Here is an 18,325-nt window from a genome sequence, read left to right on the forward strand (position 1 = left end):
AGAGTGGAGGTTGGGATGGCAGCAGAGACCACAGAGTAGAGGTCCCCCAGGTGTGGACCCCAGACCAGGAGCATCAGCATCGCCTTGGGGACGTGTTAGAGATGGAGGGTAAGAGCCCCGGCCAGACATACAGCATTAGAAACTCTGGGGCTGGGGCCCAGTGAGCTTGGATTTAAGAAGCTCTCCACATGATTCTGGTGCCAGGTGAACTCTGAGAAGCACCACTGTGAGTCAGGGGCCTTGTGCCAGGTGAGAGGCCAGTGAAGCCAGTCCTCCAAGGTTTGGAGCTTGACCTTGAAGTTTGTTGGCCGGCTGAGGTGGGACTTAGTGATACCACTTCTTTGGGTTGTCCTCATCCACTGAGGGTCCTGGGGTCCCTAAATGTTTCTATGCATAAGAATCTCCCTGGGGACATGCCATTAAAAAAATTCTTTTGTTTCAGGAAATATAATTCTTCAGGTCAGAAATCTATAGTTTAATAGGCTGCCAGGTGGTCCTGATATGGGTGGTTCAGGACCACTTTGAGAAGCCCTGATGTAGAGGCTTTTCATGTAGGTGGTTGTGACTGTATCTATACCAGCGACACCTCTGGGATGTTGAGATGCACTGGTCTTAAGAGGGAGGGCTCCCCGACTTGTGGGCTTCCTAATTCCCAACCCAGGAATCGAACTGGGGTCTCCCGAATTGCTGGCAAATTCTTTACTAGCTAAGCTACCCAGGAAGCCACTAAGGGACTTGAAAGTGAAAGTGAAAGTTGCTCAGTCATGTCCTACTCTTTGCGACCCCTTGGACTATAGAGTTCATGGAATTCTCCAGGCCAGAATACTAGAGTGGGTAGCCTTTCCCTTCTCCAGGGGATCTTCCCAACCCAGGGATCGAACCCAGGTCTCCTGCATTGCAGGCAGATTCTTTACCAGCTGAGCCACAAGGGAAGCCCAAGAATAATGGAGTGGGTAGCCTACCCCTTCTCCAGCGGATCTTCCCGACCTAGGAATCGAACTGGGGTCTCCTGCTTTGCAGGTGGATTCCTGAATCACTTGATCGCCCCATGCCCCAGGTGCTATTCCCACAGGCACCACCAGGGGTCTCAGGCTCCCTGCAAACCCTGCCAGTCAAGCTCTAATCTCTGCAGTCTCTCTTTGGGCACTTGAGCTGCCTCAGTGCTGTTCAACCTGCAGGTGACCCCAGGGGTCACTAGACTCCACAGAGAGGAGGGGGATGCCTGCCTCCAGGGGCTATGCCTGTGATCTCAGCATCAACTAGTGCTCAAACCCTGAGCAGATGCTCATCAAGTGCCATCCTGACTTCCCTCTCCATCTCCATGTCAGGACAGCCAACCTGAATGGTGGGCCCTCCCCCCTTCTTCACTGGCAGTGCTGGGAAACACAGGTCATAGCTTGGGAATGTGGCCGCGGGGAGGGGGTGATTGCAGGCGGGAGAAGGCCATGTGACCTCTCCTCAACAGCCTCCCTGCTCTGCTGCTCTGTCTCCGAGCCCCATGCCCATCCAAGTGCAGATGGGTGCTAGAGGTGAGGGGCCACCGTGGGCAGCGGCCTCTGTCCTCCTGACCTGTCAGCTCTGGTGGGCAGAGAGGGTGAGGGATGTCACCAGCTGGTCCCCCCGGTAGAGGAGGCGGCTGGGTGCAAGGCTCAGGAACCCACGGTCACTGCGGGGCCATACCTGCCGTGGCAGGACTGGGGAGGCAGAGGGGGGACTCCAGGCCCCTCGAGTAGAAGTCAAAGGTTTTGAGAGCTCTCTGATCCTCAGCACTAGGGAGGACTGGGTATGGCCCAGCTCTAGCAGTTGAGGTTTGGTGGTGTGGATTCCAGCATCAGGGAGCTTGGCCATTTGGCCAGGGAACAGGGCATCATAGGGGCCATTTGCCGTCAGTACCTCCTGTGGTGGACACTGCAAGACAAATGGGTCAGTGCGGGCATCTTGACTGCTGCAGCCAAGTGTCACTCTCGTCTTCCCCTGGGATTGAGCGCGCCCCACCCCCTCCTTTGAGCCAAGGCACCATTAAGGGGGTTTCTCATTTGTCAGGGTCCAGAAGCCGTAAGGAGAGAAAAGGCAGATCCCGCTGCTTGGGAATGAGCAGGGTGGCTAAATAGGGAGGCCTCTCTGTCCCTCCCCTCTCCTCCCCCTCTGCTCCAGGGCCCAGGCACCACCTCCTCCTGCCAGCTGCCTGCCTGCCACCCAGCCTGTCCCGGCCAGGCTAGCCCCTACTCCTCCTTCCCCCTCCCCAAGCTCCTTCCCCTCCCCCCAGACCTCGTGCAGAGCCTCAGCAGAGTGAGTGGGGCTGGGCAGGCTGGGCTCTGGCTCCCTGGGGAGCCGGAGGGGTGGGCAGTGGGCAGGCCACAGGAGGCCTGGTGCCAGGACAGAGCCTTCAGGACAAGCGCCGGCTGGGGTCCGTGTGCAGAGTCTTGCGGGGTAAGTTGGGGTGCAAGCCCTGCCCCTGGGCGAAGCCAAAGGGGCTTGGGGTGGGGGACCAGGAGGAGGGGCCAGGGGGCTGTGGCAGATTCATGTCTGTATTTGGCAGTCGGATTGGAGCCAGCTCAGTGAGGCTGGGCCCTTGGCCAGTTGCAGGGGAGGGCGTCAGGGCCCTGGGGACACCCCTCTCCCAAAGCAGTGTTGGTGCCCCCTCCTTTTCCCCTGAGCCGCCCTTCTCTGTGGATGACTCAAAACTCTACCTTCCTGGCCCCTGAGAGTTTGGGGGTTTGTGCTCAAGGGCTGGGGCCAACAGGTGCCCCTGGGGTATCTGGGGCAGGAAGCTGAGAAGGGAGTGGGGGAAGGGCTGGCTGGACAGTGCCGCCTCATGGGCCCTGGCACTGAGGTCAGGATGGGGCTTGTCCGAGGCGTGTGTTCCTCTGCACCAGGCCCAGCTCACTGGAGAAACGGGTGTCCTGGTTGTGCCACTCTGGGGCCCAGAGCCATGACCCACCTGCACTGGGGGCCTGCAGTTCAATGGGAATGTGGGTTCCCGGCTCCAGTGGAATCCCAAATCTCTCACAAGGTCCAGGAATGGCCCCTTTGGGCCTGAATTCTTTGCCCCAGGCCATTCTCTATGGTTGCCCCACTCAAGAGGATCAGCAGGGTCAGGATTGGGAGCGTCTGGCAGATCACGAGTCCAGGGCTCTGGGACAGGAAACACCTGGGCAAGGTCACGCAGCGAGTGAGTAGGAGCCCCAGGATATGAAGTCAGGGCAGAGCTGGCCTACGGAGCTTCCTTGGCTCCTGGGCCTTTACAGAGCTACATCAACTCCTGGGCTCTGCAACTTTGCAGACCTTATCAGGTCCTTGACCCCAGACTATTCCACCAGCTGTCTCAGTCTCCCTGCCCACCCCCCCTTTCTTCCAGACATCTCTATGTCACTGTTTCTCCTCTGTCTCTTCTCCAGGTGGGTCAACATCTCCTTTCAGCAGTCCTATCACCTCTGACGAGGAGTATCTGAGCCCCCCAGAGGAGTTCCCAGAACCAGGGGAGACCTGGCCCCGAGCCCCCACCATGAAGCTCAGTCCTGGCCAGAATCGCCGTTCCTCAGACACTGGCTCCAAGGCGCCCCCTACTTTCAAGGTCAGACCCCCTAAGGCCAGCCCCCAGCTTCCTATTCCATTGCGTGGCCCTTTGTTCTTGGGACCACACCAGGCTCCAGCAAGGCCTGGGGCTTTGTCCCATCAACCCTTCTTACCCAGAGTCGGCCTCCGTCAGACTGGTGTGGAAGAGACCTCTGACCCAGTGTCCCCCTGATCCTAAGAGTCAAAGCTGGGCCCTGTCTCACCTGTCACCTCGGGGTCCCCTGCAGGTCTCACTTATGGACCAGTCAGTAAGGGAAGGCCAAGATGTCACCATGAGCATCCGTGTGCAGGGCGAGCCCAAGCCGGTTGTCTCCTGGTGAGTAGCAGCCCCTGACTACCATCTTCTAGCTTTGCCGGTTCCAGGCTAGGCCCTGTGAAGCCTGGCTTTGGGTGGGGTGTCAGTGAACACTTTGTGGACTTCAGTCTGTCCGAAGGGGCATCATCCCAGGCACAGTGGGATCCCAGGCTACCTGCACTGTGGCCCCACCCCTGCCCTGGTGTTCACACTCATTCAGGGCTTCCCCTCTGCGAGGGGTTTGGGTAACAGATGGTCTCCTGTCTGTCCGCTTGGTGTGAATGACCAGGTGTCCTCTCGCTCCTGAAGAAGCCTCCCAACCCCTATCCCAACCTCAGCCCTGTCGTTTGACAATAGGGTGATTTTTTGAGGCCTGTGCTGTGCCCAGCCCTGCACTGGGCCCATACTTAATAATTTGTTACTGAGTTGCCAGTGTCCAGAGTTAAACTTGGGCCTTAGCTTCCTGGCTTCATCTCAGGTACCATTTGATGACTCATTTGGCTTAGCTTTCTATTGGTTTGGGTTCTCTTTTTCACTTTTAAATGATTATCTAGTCCCTAGTGTAGTTTTTTTAACACTAAGTTATTTCCTATTCCTTTTGGGAAGCGAGAAAGCTATCTGTCCATTAACATAAGTAAAAACAAGACAAAAATCTAAGAATTATCAAGAGCTGAATAGCTTGGTGTTACTCTTAACGGCAATTACCAGGAGCCTGGCGGGCTACAGTCCATAAGGCCACAAAGAGTTGGATGCCACTAAGCGCACGCACACAAAAGTGCAGTTAGGTTCCAAGAAGGGAGTGACCCAGGTGGGCAGAGGGTGTCTGGAAGTTCCTGGGGGGCGGGGAGCAGTGGTGGGATTGCGAGTCAGGGTGAAAAGCAAGCCTTGTAACCCAGGGGTGCTCATGCCCAGTGAGACATATCTGGGGAGCGGACAAACGATGTTGGGGTGGGAGGCCTGCTTGGCTTTGTAGCCCCGTGCTCGCAGGGCCTGGGGACTGAGTTCTCACCCTTCCCACAGGCTGAGAAACCGTCAGCCTGTGCGCCCAGACCAGCGGCGCTTTGCCGAGGAGGCAGAGGATGGGCTATGCCGGCTTCGGATCCTGGCTGCTGAGCGGGGCGACGCTGGCTTCTACACCTGCAAGGCGGTTAACGAGTATGGCGCTCGACAGTGCGAGGCGCGCCTGGAGGTCAGAGGTGAGTACCTCAAGCTCTCTATGAACCCCTCACCCTGGCCCCGGCCTCATCCCTGCCCGGTTGCCAATTTTCACACAAGCTTAGTTAATGGCGTGCCACAACTGAAAGGGCCTTTGAGGTCCCTAGGTTCAGCTGCTTATGCTGTAGTGAGTAAAATGAGACCCAGAGAGGGGAGGCGATTTGCCCTAGGTCACACAGCAAATTGTTGAGCGCTCAGCTTACTACACAGTACTGCCTTCCCTACCCTCCATCACGCCTGCTCCGGTGCCAGCTCGAGAGACCCTGCTTCCTGTCGCCGGCGGTCCTCATCTCACACTCTTCTAAGCCTTGGTCACCTCGCCAGGCCCCTTCCTCACACCCACTCCCCGCTCCTCTCTTGCCTCTTCCACCCATCCCATCGCTGTGTGGACGATACCGTGGTTGGGCGTGGCAGTGGGGAGTGTTTGATAGTTGGACCCGTCCGGAGGGGCCCTTGGAGTGATTTGGGCATGAAGCTTTGCAGGGACCCCAGGGTTGCCAGGGTGAGCAGAGCTGGGAAGAGATGAAGAGGACTGGGCCCCCAGAGTCGGGGCGTAGGGGCAGGTGGCCTCTAGGCCTCAGGGACAGCAGGCAGCTCCTTGGGGCTGGTGCTTGTCCTCCCCAGGGCAGGCTGTCTGCCTCACCTTCTACTCCCTCTCTTCCCTGTGGGCAGTTCAGGGTCAGGAACCCCCTCCTCAGCTCCACACTCAGCCACCTCCCCCTCTTCCTGGCAGAGGCCAGCTCTGAGGAGCCCCCCAGCCCCCTACTGGAGCCTGGACCCAGAGAGTCATGGTCCCTGCCCCCTGCCCCGCCCCCAGTCCCCATGCTTAGTGACCAGGCCCGTGCCTCCAGAGCCTGAGGCTGCCACCTCTTCCATCTCTGAATTCTTCAGCTCTCCTCCTGCCCACCCCCCAGCCCAGCCCCCTTCCTTGTCCTGCTCCTTCCCCCACCGCCCCCCTGCACCCCCACATCAGGGCCTGGCTCTGCCTTGCTTCTCTGTGTTAACCCACGTCTTGGTGCTCCTCTCTTTGGGATTCCCCCCAGTGTCCCCCAGGCGGTGGGGGTGCTCCTGACTCCTAGGAATGCCTTTTTCTTGATTGCCCAGGGCCTCTGCCTGCCCAGGAACCCTGGAGACCTGGCCTCTGGCTGACTGCTGCCCCCTCCCCCCAGGGCCGACCTGGGGGGTAGCTGAAAGTAGCAGTGCCGCCCTGGAAGTCTTAAGAGGGGCCCTAGCCAGGTCTGCGTGTGTGTGCGTGCCTGTGCGTGCGTGTGCGTGTGCTGCACTAACCTGCCGCTTGCTGACTGAGGTTTTTGTCTGTACACAGGCGAGTGAGCTCAGGGGGCCGCCTGCGCTCCCCCCCGCTACCCTCCGAGCCGCGCCCCTGTCTCAGGCACCTCTCGGACCTCGCTGTGTTTCACTGCCTCCTGCCCACAGACCCTGCCGGCCCGGACCCTGTCCCAGCCTCCCCTCCCCTCCCCACCCACGCAGCGTCCTGGGACAGCCCATGAGCCCTTATGGACCCCCCTCCCCAAGCGGACACATGGTCGGGCAGGCTGGGAGCTCCCCCACGGACTGGGTGCCAGGAGGGGAGGGCAGCTGTGAGGAGTATCAAGACCACCCCCCAGTCTCTCCCTGAAGGGGAGCACCCAGCGAGTGCATGTGCTGCCTCTGCTATAGGCCCTGTCTGTCTTTCTGTTTGTCTGTCTGTGTGTCTGTGACAGTCAGGGAAGGATGCCCTCCAGCTGGCATGGGGTCAGGCAAAGGGGGAGAGGACATGGCCTGGCATCCGTAGGATAGAGGGAACCAGAGGGGCAGGGGGCTGTGGGCAAGGGGCTCAGGGGGCACTGACCATTCCAGAAATGGGTTTCAAATGGCACAATCCTTTCTATTTCACAAGAGACCAAAAGCCAGAGGCCCTTGGGCCCTGTGCTGATGAGGAGGCCTGGCTGAGGCCCGGCCCTGGGCGGCAGGCTTAGGGCCCTTAGGGGCTCCCTTGTTCACCATCAGGGCCAGGGATGCTCTATCTGAGAATGAGAGTTAGCCAGGCTTGGCGCAGGAGTAGGGGCCTGCTGTAGTTGGTGTGGGCATATTCAGAAATACCTGTTTCTTAGTTCAAATAAAGTCCAGTTTGTACCCAGCTGGTGTGCTGTGTCTTCTTTTTCCGCCGCCGTCTCTGTCCCCATGTGGCCCTCTCAGTTTTCATGCCCTTGATCCCCTCCCACTTCCCCCGAGTTCCCCCTCTCTGGCCCAGGTGGGATGGCCATGCGGAAGCCAGGCCTGGGAGCTCCTTGCTGTCTTGGCCTGCTGGGCGGGCGGGCTTTCCCTGTCTCCAAAGGAACCAAATGCATCTCTCTCTCTGTGTCTGTCTGTCTCTCTGTGTGTGTGCGTGTGTGTCTCCCTCTCCCCATGTTTCTCTGCTCCGTGTGTGCCCCCTGTGGCTGCTTCCCCCACCCAGCACACCCTGAAAGCCGGTCCCTGGCCGTGCTGGCCCCTCTGCAGGACGTGGACGTGGGGGCCGGGGAGATGGCGCTGTTTGAGTGCCTGGTGGCGGGTCCCACCGACGTGGAGGTAGACTGGCTGTGCCGAGGCCGCCTGCTGCAGCCCGCACTACTCAAATGCAAGATGCATTTCGATGGCCGCAAATGCAAGCTGCTGCTCACCTCTGTGCATGAGGACGACAGTGGCGTCTACACCTGCAAGCTCAGCACGGCCAAAGGTAACTGCCCACTTGGGACCGAGGGCTGCTGCCTGCTCCCCAGAGCTGGAGGGAGGGGAGTGGACGTGTAGGAGCCCCGATGGAGCTGGTGTGCAATAAGATGGCCAGAAAACGGGCCTCCATCTCTGGGGAGAAGAGCAGTGGGGTGAGAGAGTGCAGTGCACCTGCCTCCATCAAGTCGGCACCGGCAGTCACAGCTGGCACAAAGCAGGTGTTTGACACGGTGTCGCTGTTCACTGTCGTTCCTGTTGGGGAGTCCAGTGCCAACCGTAGCAACCACACCTGGACTGGGGTTCCAGTTCTTGCCCTGCCATACAGCAGCCACGTAACTGGACAAGACATTTCATTTCTCGGAGCTTTAGGCTGTTCGCCTGTAAACAGGGATCGTAGCGGGAGCGATAGGGCTAATGAGATAATGTATGGATGGACAAAGCTAAGCACCTGGTGAAGGATGGTGCCTAATGAATGTCTGCTGTTATTAATGACACCTCTGGCCTGGTCCCTGTCCTCGTTTGAGGAGCTGAGATAATGCCTCATCTGGTTGTGGTGACGTGCACCTAAAGAGAAGGCCTTTGTAAGCAGGAAGAGATCAGGTCAGCATCAGGGGCTGCTGTTTCCCCAGAAGATTCTGCGTGCAGTGGTAGTGTGGGGCACAGGGGCATGTGCTCTGGGTCTGGGATGGGGGCGAGGGAGTGTGGGCACGACCTGGCCATAGAAGAGAGTTCCAAGGGTAGGGGGAAGGGGTGTGGAGGATGGAATGGGCTTGGCTTTAGCCCCTTCTCTTAGAGCTGTGCTGAGGTTCACCCTGGGTAGGCAGGACGAGGTGAGGAGGGGAGAGCCAGGCCATGCCCTGGTCTCCCACATATCCCCACTGCCCCAGCAGCCTGCTGCCTGCTCTCACTGCCCACCAGCCTCTGGAGATGGTCCGGCCTCTCGATCTTGCCTGTGGCCTCAGTCTGGTGCGCCGGGACCTAGCTGGGCTCTTCGCAGGCTCTAGTTTTTGCCCGAGCTCCTTTTACCTGCCCAGCACGAGGGCAGGACTGGTGGGTTGGGGGGCCCAGGGTTCCACAGCCTTCCCTGCCCCAATGCTGACCCCTCCCTGCCAGATGAACTGACCTGCAGTGCCCGACTGACCGTGCGTCCCTCGCTGGCGCCCCTGTTCACGCGGCTGCTGGAAGATGTGGAAGTGCTGGAGGGCCGCGCTGCCCGCTTCGACTGCAAGATCAGCGGGAGCCCGCCCCCCTCTGTTACCTGGACTCACTTTGGTATGGCCCTCCACCCCGCAGATGTTGGGAGGGGGACCCCCCAGGGGTCAGAGGACAGGGCCCATGTCTGAGGCTGCCGCCTGACTCCTGTCCCTCGCAGGCCGCCCCGTGGAGGAGAGTGAGAACGTGCGGCTGCGGCAGGACGGGGGCCTGCACTCGCTGCACATCGTGCACGTGAGCAGTGAGGATGAGGGGCTCTACGCGGTCAGTGCCGCCAACACCCACGGCCAGGCCCACTGCTCAGCCCAGCTCTACGTGGAGGAGCCTCGGACGGCCGCCACTGGCCCTAGGTACCGCCCTGAGCCCCCCACCCACCCCGCGCAGCCAGGGCTGCCTCCGGGGGCCCCAGCCCTGTGGTAGGAGGTGTGACTCCGAGCCGCTGGGCTGCTGTGTGGTTCTTACAGCTCCAAGCTGGAGAAGATGCCCTCCATCCCCGAGGAGCCTGAGCAGGGTGAGCTGGAGCGGCTGTCCATGCCCGACTTCCTGCGGCCGCTGCAGGATCTGGACGTGGGACTGGCCAAGGAGGCCATGCTGGAGTGCCAGGTGACTGGCCTGCCCTACCCCACCATCAGCTGGTTCCACAACGGCCACCGCATCCAGAGCAGTGACGACCGGCGCATGACACAGTGTACGTGTCCGGGAAGGGACTCTGGGGCTGTCCCCTCCAGCACCCTCTTTGCTTGCAAGAGCCCATCCCCTCTCCCCACCCTTGGGCCTTCCTTCTCTCACCTGGTCAAGGATGAGGTGCCTGGGAGCCCAGAGAGGCTATGGGGTCGCAGCCTCCTGCCTTGAGCCCACCCGGCCCCCATCAGCTGGGTCACCACTCTCGGCCTCAGAGGCCTGTTAGCACTTACTGGCCCAGCAGTCCAGCCTGCTACTGACTGTGGGCAAGTTACAGAACTCTCCAAGCCTCAGTTTCCTCATTTGTGGTAGGCTTGCTGTGGGAATTGAATCAGTTAATACACAGAGAGCATATAGGGCAAATAGCAAGGCGCCAGTGAGTGTTAAATGTCACTGTTAGGCTGCTGTTGTTACCATTACCATCATCCTAGTTTATAAAGTGGTGCTTCTCACACCCTCCTGGAGAAATTCCAGTGAAAATCCCGATGTGGGTAGTGTCTGCATCAAAAGGATGCTTGGTTCAGGGTTGTTCAATAACAGATAAAGAAGAAAGAGCAGCAGGAAAATTACAGAGGAACGTATTTGGGATGATGTCCTCCTCCTCCTCCTACTACTAAGTCACATCAGTTGTGTCTGATTCTGTGCAACCACACAGACGGCAGCCCACCAGGCTCCCCCCATCCCTGGGGTTCTCCAGGCAAGAACACTGGAGTGGGTTGCCATTTCCTTCTCCAATGCATGAAAGTGAAAAGTGAAAGTGAAGTCGCTCAGTCGTGTCTGACTCCTAGTGACCCCATGGGCTGCACCCCACCAGGCTCCTCCGTCCATGGATTTTCCAGGCGAGGATACTGGAGCAGGGTGCCATCGGCTTCTCTGGGTATCCTCCTAGCCTTGGGTATTTTCTCAAGGGGTATCTCAGTTCCATCCTTGAAGGAATCTGAGCCTTGTGTGAGAAGGTCTAGCTACGCCCTCTCAGACAGTACCACATGCAGCCCGTGATGGGTTCCTCTAACTGCTGCTGCAGTGTGACAAAACTCGCCTTTGGTAAACACTTCTTGAGTGGCAGGCCCTGATGCTAAAGGCCTGACATGAGAATCCCGCCTTCCTCACCATAGGACTGTAAGGCAAGTATTATGGTCCCTGTTTACAGATGGGAAAACTGAGGCTTGCAGAGGGACAGAGATTTGCCTAAAGGCAGACAAATACCATCCGACTGCCTAACCAGGACATCTCCTGTCACCCATGCTCCACGCACCCCTCCCATCCCCAGTGTCACCGCCTTGGCTCTGACTCTCCCCTCGATCCCCATCCACCACTGTCTTTGCTCAGCCCACAGGCTTCCCATCTCCCAATCTGCTCTCAGGCCCAGGCTGAGCGTCTGTCTCAGGATCTGAGCCGGCGCCTCTGTTTCTGTCTGTATCTGGGGTCAGCAGTGGCCTTGGGCTTCTCTTCCTTTATAAATAGTGTCAGCAGAGATAAATGAATGGGTGGCTGTTCCGGGCAGAGATAACCTCTAAGAGCGGGGAGGGGTGTTTGGGGACGGCCCTGACGTCGAGGAGGAAGGACAGTGCACATCTCTTCCACTTCATGTCCCTCCGGTGAATGGCCTCCTCACCGTCATTCAGGAAGCACAGTGTAGGGAGAGAGCTTGGGAATCAAAGGTAACCAAGTTCGAGCCTTGGCTTCATTGTCTATTAGTGGTGTGACCTTGGGACAAGTCTGTTAATGTCTCTGACCTCATTGGTAACATGAGGACACTCTTGCAGGGTTGTTGAAAGGATATGGAGAAAGAAATGCACGTCAAATATCTGGCATGGACTGGGCACAGCGCAAACAAATTTTATTATAATTTATAATCTAATGTATTTGGCACTTAGTGCATGCAAGGCATCCAGTTCTGAGCCTGGTAGGACAAATCAGCTCTGTCTTCAAGGAGCTTACAGGAGGCAGGACGCATGCAAGAAAAGAGGAAGGACCACCTGAAGCAGTGTGGGCCGGGTGCTGGGCATCCTGGGGAGGGATTCAGAGGTGGAGGGGCAGAGGGGACCAGGGGCATTGAGAGGAGTGCCCAGGGCTGGCACTCACTAAACTGTATCTCGAAGGAGAAGGAGGCCTCAGGTAAGAGAACAGTCCAGAAGAGAGGAATTTTGTGAGCAGAGACCTGGAGATGGGACTCGTGGCTTGTTCAGGGACCTGATGGTGGGTCAGGGTCAGGACATGGAAGAATAGCAGGAGACGGAGTGGATGAGAGTTTGGACTGAGGGCTTTGGAGGCCACCTGTTTGGCAGTAGGTGCCGTGAAGGTCCTCAGATGGAGCGATCGCATGTGATGAGGCTGGTGGGTGTGGACCACGCCAGTGGAGGCTTTCATGGGCTCTGAGCTGGAGATGGGTTGGGCAGTGGCTCTGAGGATGGAAAAGAGGGAACTGTCCGGGGTAGGAACCTGCAGAGGGTGAAGTGCCGTGGAGGACAATGAGAAGGTGTGGGCCTGGGGCCGCAGGTGTGGATGGGCAGCCTGGACCTAGAATGTAGCTCCCTTCTTGTGTCTGCCCTGCCCTGCCCTCCCGCCTATAGTGGATAGTGGGGGGGTGGCGGGGGGTGAAGGGCCAGGCCTGGATGGCGTGGGCCCATCCTCCGGAGTATCCTCCCAGCTCAGGCCCAGTGTCATGTGCCTCCCCAACCCCAGACAGGGATGTCCATCGCTTGGTGTTCCCCGCCGTGGGACCTCAGCATGCTGGCGTCTACAAGAGCGTCATTGCTAACAAGCTGGGCAAAGCCGCCTGCTATGCTCATCTCTACGTCACAGGTGAGGCAGGTACCCTCCAGTCAGCTGGGTACATAGCCTAGCCTCTGGCCCGCCTGGGGACCTGGGTGAGGGCAGGGCCTCTTCACCAGCTCTCTTTCCCCTCCGTTCTCTGGGGAGCCACCTGGCCTTGCCTGTGCCCCTGGGGCTTTACCTCCAGCCCATGCCCCAAGGCTTGGTGATCCCGTGGGGTGGTTGGGCCCTAAAGGACCCCCATGGACGGTGGACCTGTGGCTTTCAGATGTGGTTCCAGGCCCCCCAGATGGTGCCCCTCAGGTAGTGGCTGTGACCGGGAGGATGATCACGCTTGCATGGAACCCCCCCAGGAGTCTGGACATGGCTATCGGTGGGTTCCGGCCACATGGGGCCATGGGTGGGGGGCGGGGCATGGACAAGACAGGCTCAGGCAGGGTACCAGGGGGGGCAGGAGAGGAAGGCAAGGCCCAGGGGGACATAGAGGTCAGAGTTGGAGTGGATGGAGCATTGAAAATAGGACAGAAGTGGCTTTACGGGCCCCCTCCCCGTGGTCGACGGAGCCCTGGCTCTGGGTCGGGGAGGTGGCAAAGCAGGGGCTGCCATGTTGCCTTCTCTTCTCAGAGGGACTGGGTGCCTGGGTGGTGGTTCTTCCCCATGCACAGCATCCTCCTGCTCTGTGCCTCAGTCTGTCTACCTCGGGTGGCAGCAAGGAATTAGAACTAAGTTAAGCTCCCTGCCCGCCTGTAACTGGACTGCATGCTCTGAGCTTTCCCCCGCCTGTGGCTGGGCAGGAGCAGGTGGGGGCACGGGCAGAAGCGACAGGAGAAACTGAGGCAGGTCCTCAGACCAGACTGATGATGAGTCCCTGGGTCCTGAGCCAGCAGAACGGGGGCAGGGGGCACCCCAACCAGGCCCGCCTCTAGCAGCTGCCTCCCCATCAGACCCAGACGCCCTGACCTACACCGTGCAGCACCAGGTGCTGGGCTCAGACCAGTGGACGGCGCTGGTCACGGGCCTGCGGCAGCCCGGGTGGGCAGCCACTGGATTGCGAAAGGGGGTCCAGCACGTCTTCCGGGTTCTCAGCACCACCATCAAGAGCAGCAGCAAGCCCTCGCCCCCGTCCGAGCCTGCGCAGCTGCTGGAGCGTGGTGAGCCTGGTGTTCCTGGAGGGGGGTGGGCGAGAGCCATCGGGCCAGGGGACTGGGTGTCCATGGAGGAGGCTCCAGGGCTGGTGTGGATGCAATAACTGGCAGGATTGGCATGGCTGCGCACAACTCCTACCTGTCAAGAGTGCTTCCTTCTCACTCCTGAAAGCTGCATGCACCAAAGTTGAGGCTGAGGCTCTGGGTCAGAGGAGCTGAGGGTCCAATCCCAGATCTGCCGCTCCTGGCTGAGTTTCCTAGATGAGTTGCTAAACCTCTCTAAACCTCAGCTTCCTCGTCTATAAAAAAATGGAGCTCACGGGGTGATGGGGAGGGTTCCGAGAGCAGTGGGTGCTGAGGGTCTGATGTCAGGCCCAGCACTGAGCCAGCCCTCCTGTCTACAGGCCCGCCCCTGGAGGAGGCGCCCGCCGTGCTGGACAAGCCAGACGTCGTGTATGTGGTGGAGGGCCAGCCCGCCAGTGTCACCGTTACCTTCAACCATGTGGAGGCCCAGGTCGTCTGGAGGAGGTGAGCCCGCCTTGCCTGCCCTGCTGCTCATGTGAGGTGCCCGCTCCAGCTGGCCAGGCTGACCTCCCTGGGTCTGGATCCTGGGTGACCGCCCCGTCCTGTGTCCCTCAGCTGCCGAGGAGCCCTCCTAGAGGCCCGGCCGGGTGTGTACGAGCTGAGCCAGCCGGATGACGACCAGTACTCTCTTCGGATCTGCCGGGTGAGCCGCCGGGACCTGGGAGCCCTCACTTGCACTGCCCGTAACCGCCACGGCACACAGGCCTGCTCAGTCACCCTGGAGCTGGCAGGTGGGTGACCGCGGCCTCTTTAGCTCTCCCTGCTCTGAGGCCCTGCTCTGAGCCCTCTCCTCACCCCCCAGGTGTACACACCCACCTGACAATCCTAAGTGCCTCTGCTCAGGCTTGTCCATCTAATGGCTATAATAACTGCAGCAGTAGTAACAATAACGATACTAGTACTAATAAGATATTTATTGAGAAACTATATGTGCTGGGCTCGGTGCTGAGTACCTTACATTTATTACTTGTTTAATATTTAGATCAACCCTGTGAGATGGAATCAGCTATTTTCTGCATGTTACAGATGGGGAAACTGAGGCCTAGAGAATGTGCTAAGTAACAGGCCCGGAGTCACACAATGTAATAAGTCAGGAGCTGAGATTCAAGCCTGGATGCCCTACTCCAAAGCCAGACAGTGTTCCTAGCTCCTGTGTTAAACATAGCAGGAAATAGTACTTCCAGAATAACAAACTGGGGTGGGGCTGGGGGCAGGGGTGGAGCAGTGCAGGGGGATGAAGGTAGAGAAAAAGGCCCAAGCGAAAGCATCTTATCACCAGACTCCCAGCTCTGGGATCCTGGCTGCTGCTCTTTTGCACAAGCCTGTGTGACAGAGCCTCCCAACCTTTGCAGTGAGGTTTCTCCTTTCAAGATGTAGTCTCTCAGACCGTAGCCTGCATTAAGTAGTAATTGTCTTGTTTTCCGGTTTGTTAATTAACTCGAGACATATGTAACTGCCACTCAGAACTTCGGATCTACGTGAGCTAAACAGTTACCTGCTGAGTAGATAAGATTCCAAGCAAATGCAAAGAAAGTGACATTTTAGTTAGCACAGGCCATCTTATCACGGGGTAAATGTACATCTTCTGGTGCTTTAAAAAAATTGTTGAAGTCCACTTGAAACTTTCTGATTCTTTTGACCTTCGTAGATTGACCCCTGCCACCACCTCCACCCCATACCCAGCAGACTAGGGACCAGCTTCTTAGAGGGCAGGACGGGCAGCTTTAAAGTGGGAGAGAGGTGGCCGTAGGGTGTGTGAGGAGGAGATATGGGGGCCCTGCTGGCCCTGCTGTGGATGGTGGATGGGGTGGAGCCACTGATGGTCTGGGTCTCTGGTTTCCCTTTTCTGTGTCTTCCCCTCTGCCTCGCATCCTCCCACGTACCCCACCCCTGCACTTCCCACTCAGCCACCCCTTTGCTTCTTGGTTGTGATTTTTTCGTGGTTTTTTTTTTGTTTTTTTTTGTCATATGACATGGCTTGTGGGATCTCAGTTCCCCAACGAGGGATCAAGCCTGGGCCCCTGGCAGTGGAAGCAGAGTCCTAACCCCTAGACCACCAGGGAAGTCCCAACCACTGGCTCCTTATTAGTAGCATCTGTAGGATTCATCTTTCTTCCCAGGTGTAGGAAGAGCCCTGGGGTTTGGGGAGGCCCTGGATACTGAGAGAGCAGCAGCTAGCCTGGACAAGACAGTGACTGAGGGAGACTGAGTCCCATCTGGCCAGAGCTAGAGCAGGCCTGGGCTTGCCTCCACACCCCTTCCTGTTGTGCCCACCCCCACCCCCCAGGCAGGTGGAATGGTCCCTTCCCTCCATACCAGGGCCATGGATGCATTTTCCCCAGGATGCCGTCCCTTTTGTTCTGTGCCTGAGGCTGGGTGGTGCTCCCTGCCCAGTACTCCTGCTTTCCCCCCTACTCCCCTTAAAGCCCAGATCCTCAAACACTCAGAAAGGAGGGGGAGGGCACCAGAAGTTTCTCCAAAAACCACAAGCACATTGGAATATGTATTAAATTCCATCATGAGAATTAGGAGCTGCTTTACCAGGAAATAACATGATATGTGTGGAGAATAAAATCAGTCACATGGGGGAGAACTAAACTGAGAATTGTTGACTATTCATCTTGCCATCTTCCAGATGGTAAAAGGCCCCTTAAATATTTAAATAAGATTCAGAGAGAAAACCTCAAGATGGAGGCAGTGCCATCCGTGAACTCCACGCGGGGTCACAAACTGAGCCGCCCACTGGGCCCTGGATGGGTACAGTCAGAGAAGCCCGCAGTAGGACTGTGCTGAGGGCCACCACCCACAGGGGGCAGTGTCGGGCCACTCCAGGACAGCCCATTAATGCAGTGAGGGAAGCAGCTCAGGACAGTAGAGGCAGGAAATCCAGATTTCTTTTGTGTGTGAAAATCTCCTAATTTCAAAGCTGGCCAATGAATCCTGAGAGCCCAACAAAGCAAGCCTGCACCCCCTGGCTGAGGTTTTCCGAGATTGCAGAACATCGCGTTTAGATTTACAGGGAGAGTGCTTGGTTCAGGCCAGGAATTCATGTTCTTCGGCCAAGTTTGAGAGCCCCAGGGTGGGGTGTCGGGACTCTGAGGGGTGCGGGAGGGGGGCGGGGTCTGATGTTCTGCCTGAGCTGGTTGCTGAGGGAGGGCTCAGAGAGGGGCTGAGGAGGGAGGCCCTTGTGACCTCAACATTCTGTTTCCCCACCACCACCCGTGTTTCAGAGGCCCCTCGGTTTGAGTCCATCATGGAGGATGTGGAGGTGGGGGCTGGAGAGACCGCTCGCTTTGCCGTGGTGGTGGACGGGAAGCCCCTGCCGGATATCATGTGGTACAAGGTCAGAGGCTGGCTGCAGCCTCCTCCTGAGCATGGGTGGAGGGGGTCGAATGGAGGGGTGACTTCCTGGGGGCTTGGAAGGGGTCAGGGAAGCCTGGACAGAGAGGAGGAGGAAGTGGGACCCAGAGGTGTTGGTGACACTGGGAAACAAGGGTGGCGCCAGGCCCCTAGGGGAGCTAGCGCTAGACCCTGAGGGCAGGGTGAGACTGGGTCTCTGGTGTGGAGGTAGAACTGGGTCCCAGGCAGACAGGAAGCTGGGCCTGGGCTGGGGTGACGGCCATCTCTGCAGGATGAGGCGCTGCTGACCGAGAGCAACCATGTGAGCTTTGTGTATGAAGAGAACGAGTGCTCCCTGGTGGTGCTCAGCGCCGGGGCCCAGGATGGAGGGGTCTACACCTGCACGGCCCGTAACCTGGCTGGCGAAGTCTCCTGCAAAGCAGAGCTGGCTGTGCACTCAGGTGGGTTGGAACTCAAGGGGAGCAAGGCAGAGAGCTCACCCAAGGATCCAATGATATGGGCCCAGCCCTTCACTGCAGACCATGCCCCCCTCCAGCCCCAGCTCCAACATTCATGCTTCTCTTCTGTGTCTTCCGGCTGCCCCGCCTGGCTGAGTCTCTGCCCCATCCCTCGTCTTGTCCTCCCCACCTAACACCAGGCATCTCTTCCTCAGCTCAGACAGCTATGGAGGTGGAAGGGATCGGGGAAGACGAGGAGCAGCGAGGAAGGAGGCTCAGCGACTTCTATGACATCCACCAGGAGATTGGCAGGTGTGGGGCTCAGAGTGGGTGCGGTGTCTGGGGGCCGATAGAGGCTGGGCCTGAGGCTCAGCAACAGCTGAGCCCTGTCCTCTCCTCGCATCCTCACCCAGGGGTGCCTTCTCCTACCTGCGCCGTGTAGTGGAGCGAAGCTCCGGACTGGAGTTTGCAGCCAAGTTCATCCCCAGCCAGGCCAAGCCAAAGGCATCAGCATGGCGGGAGGCACGGCTGCTGGCCCGGCTCCAGCATGACTGCATCCTCTACTTCCACGAGGCCTTCGAGAGGCGCCGGGGACTGGTCATCGTCACCGAGCTGTATCCTGGGACAGGCTGGGCGGGTGGGGGATACGTGGCCTGAACGACTGGTCCTTGGAACAGCCAATTAGCAACATGTTTTACATTTTATGAAGTGGTCCCATTGACAACTGGGATTTCTCGAGGCATCTTTTTTTTTTTTTTTTTAATTTTTTTTTATTTTTGGCTGCACTAGGTTATTTTGTTGCTGCGTGCAGGCTTTCTCTAGTTGCAGCGAGCAGG

At 58.3% G+C, this 18,325-nt stretch overlaps 1 protein-coding gene across 12 annotated transcripts in view; it reads left to right on the forward strand.

Annotated features, from left to right (window-relative positions):
* The window catches only part of SPEG (striated muscle enriched protein kinase), a 58,405-nt gene that overhangs the window by 23,771 nt on the left and 16,309 nt on the right, over positions 1-18,325 (forward strand). For 7 of the 12 annotated variants that reach the window (XM_042244285.1, XM_042244287.1, XM_027965219.2 and 4 more), the window contains 16 exons: positions 3,399-3,574; positions 3,804-3,892; positions 4,892-5,067; positions 7,542-7,802; positions 8,909-9,067; positions 9,168-9,357; positions 9,472-9,695; positions 12,374-12,493; positions 12,732-12,836; positions 13,408-13,614; positions 14,013-14,136; positions 14,248-14,423; positions 16,923-17,035; positions 17,324-17,492; positions 17,705-17,801; positions 17,903-18,103. In XM_042244285.1, the coding sequence (XP_042100219.1) occupies positions 3,399-3,574; positions 3,804-3,892; positions 4,892-5,067; positions 7,542-7,802; positions 8,909-9,067; positions 9,168-9,357; positions 9,472-9,695; positions 12,374-12,493; positions 12,732-12,836; positions 13,408-13,614; positions 14,013-14,136; positions 14,248-14,423; positions 16,923-17,035; positions 17,324-17,492; positions 17,705-17,801; positions 17,903-18,103 (2,587 nt within the window). Of the gene's footprint in view, positions 1-307; positions 2,744-3,398; positions 3,575-3,803; positions 3,893-4,891; positions 5,068-6,410; positions 7,224-7,541; positions 7,803-8,908; positions 9,068-9,167; positions 9,358-9,471; positions 9,696-12,373; positions 12,494-12,731; positions 12,837-13,407; positions 13,615-14,012; positions 14,137-14,247; positions 14,424-16,922; positions 17,036-17,323; positions 17,493-17,704; positions 17,802-17,902; positions 18,104-18,325 lie in introns of those variants that run through there. The other 5 variants (XM_027965220.3, XM_042244290.2, XM_004004953.6 and 2 more) reach the window with 5 other exon arrangements.

The sequence above is a fragment of the Ovis aries genome, chromosome 2 (genome assembly GCF_016772045.2).
Source record: "Ovis aries strain OAR_USU_Benz2616 breed Rambouillet chromosome 2, ARS-UI_Ramb_v3.0, whole genome shotgun sequence".
NCBI classification, from domain to species: domain Eukaryota; kingdom Metazoa; phylum Chordata; class Mammalia; order Artiodactyla; family Bovidae; genus Ovis; species Ovis aries.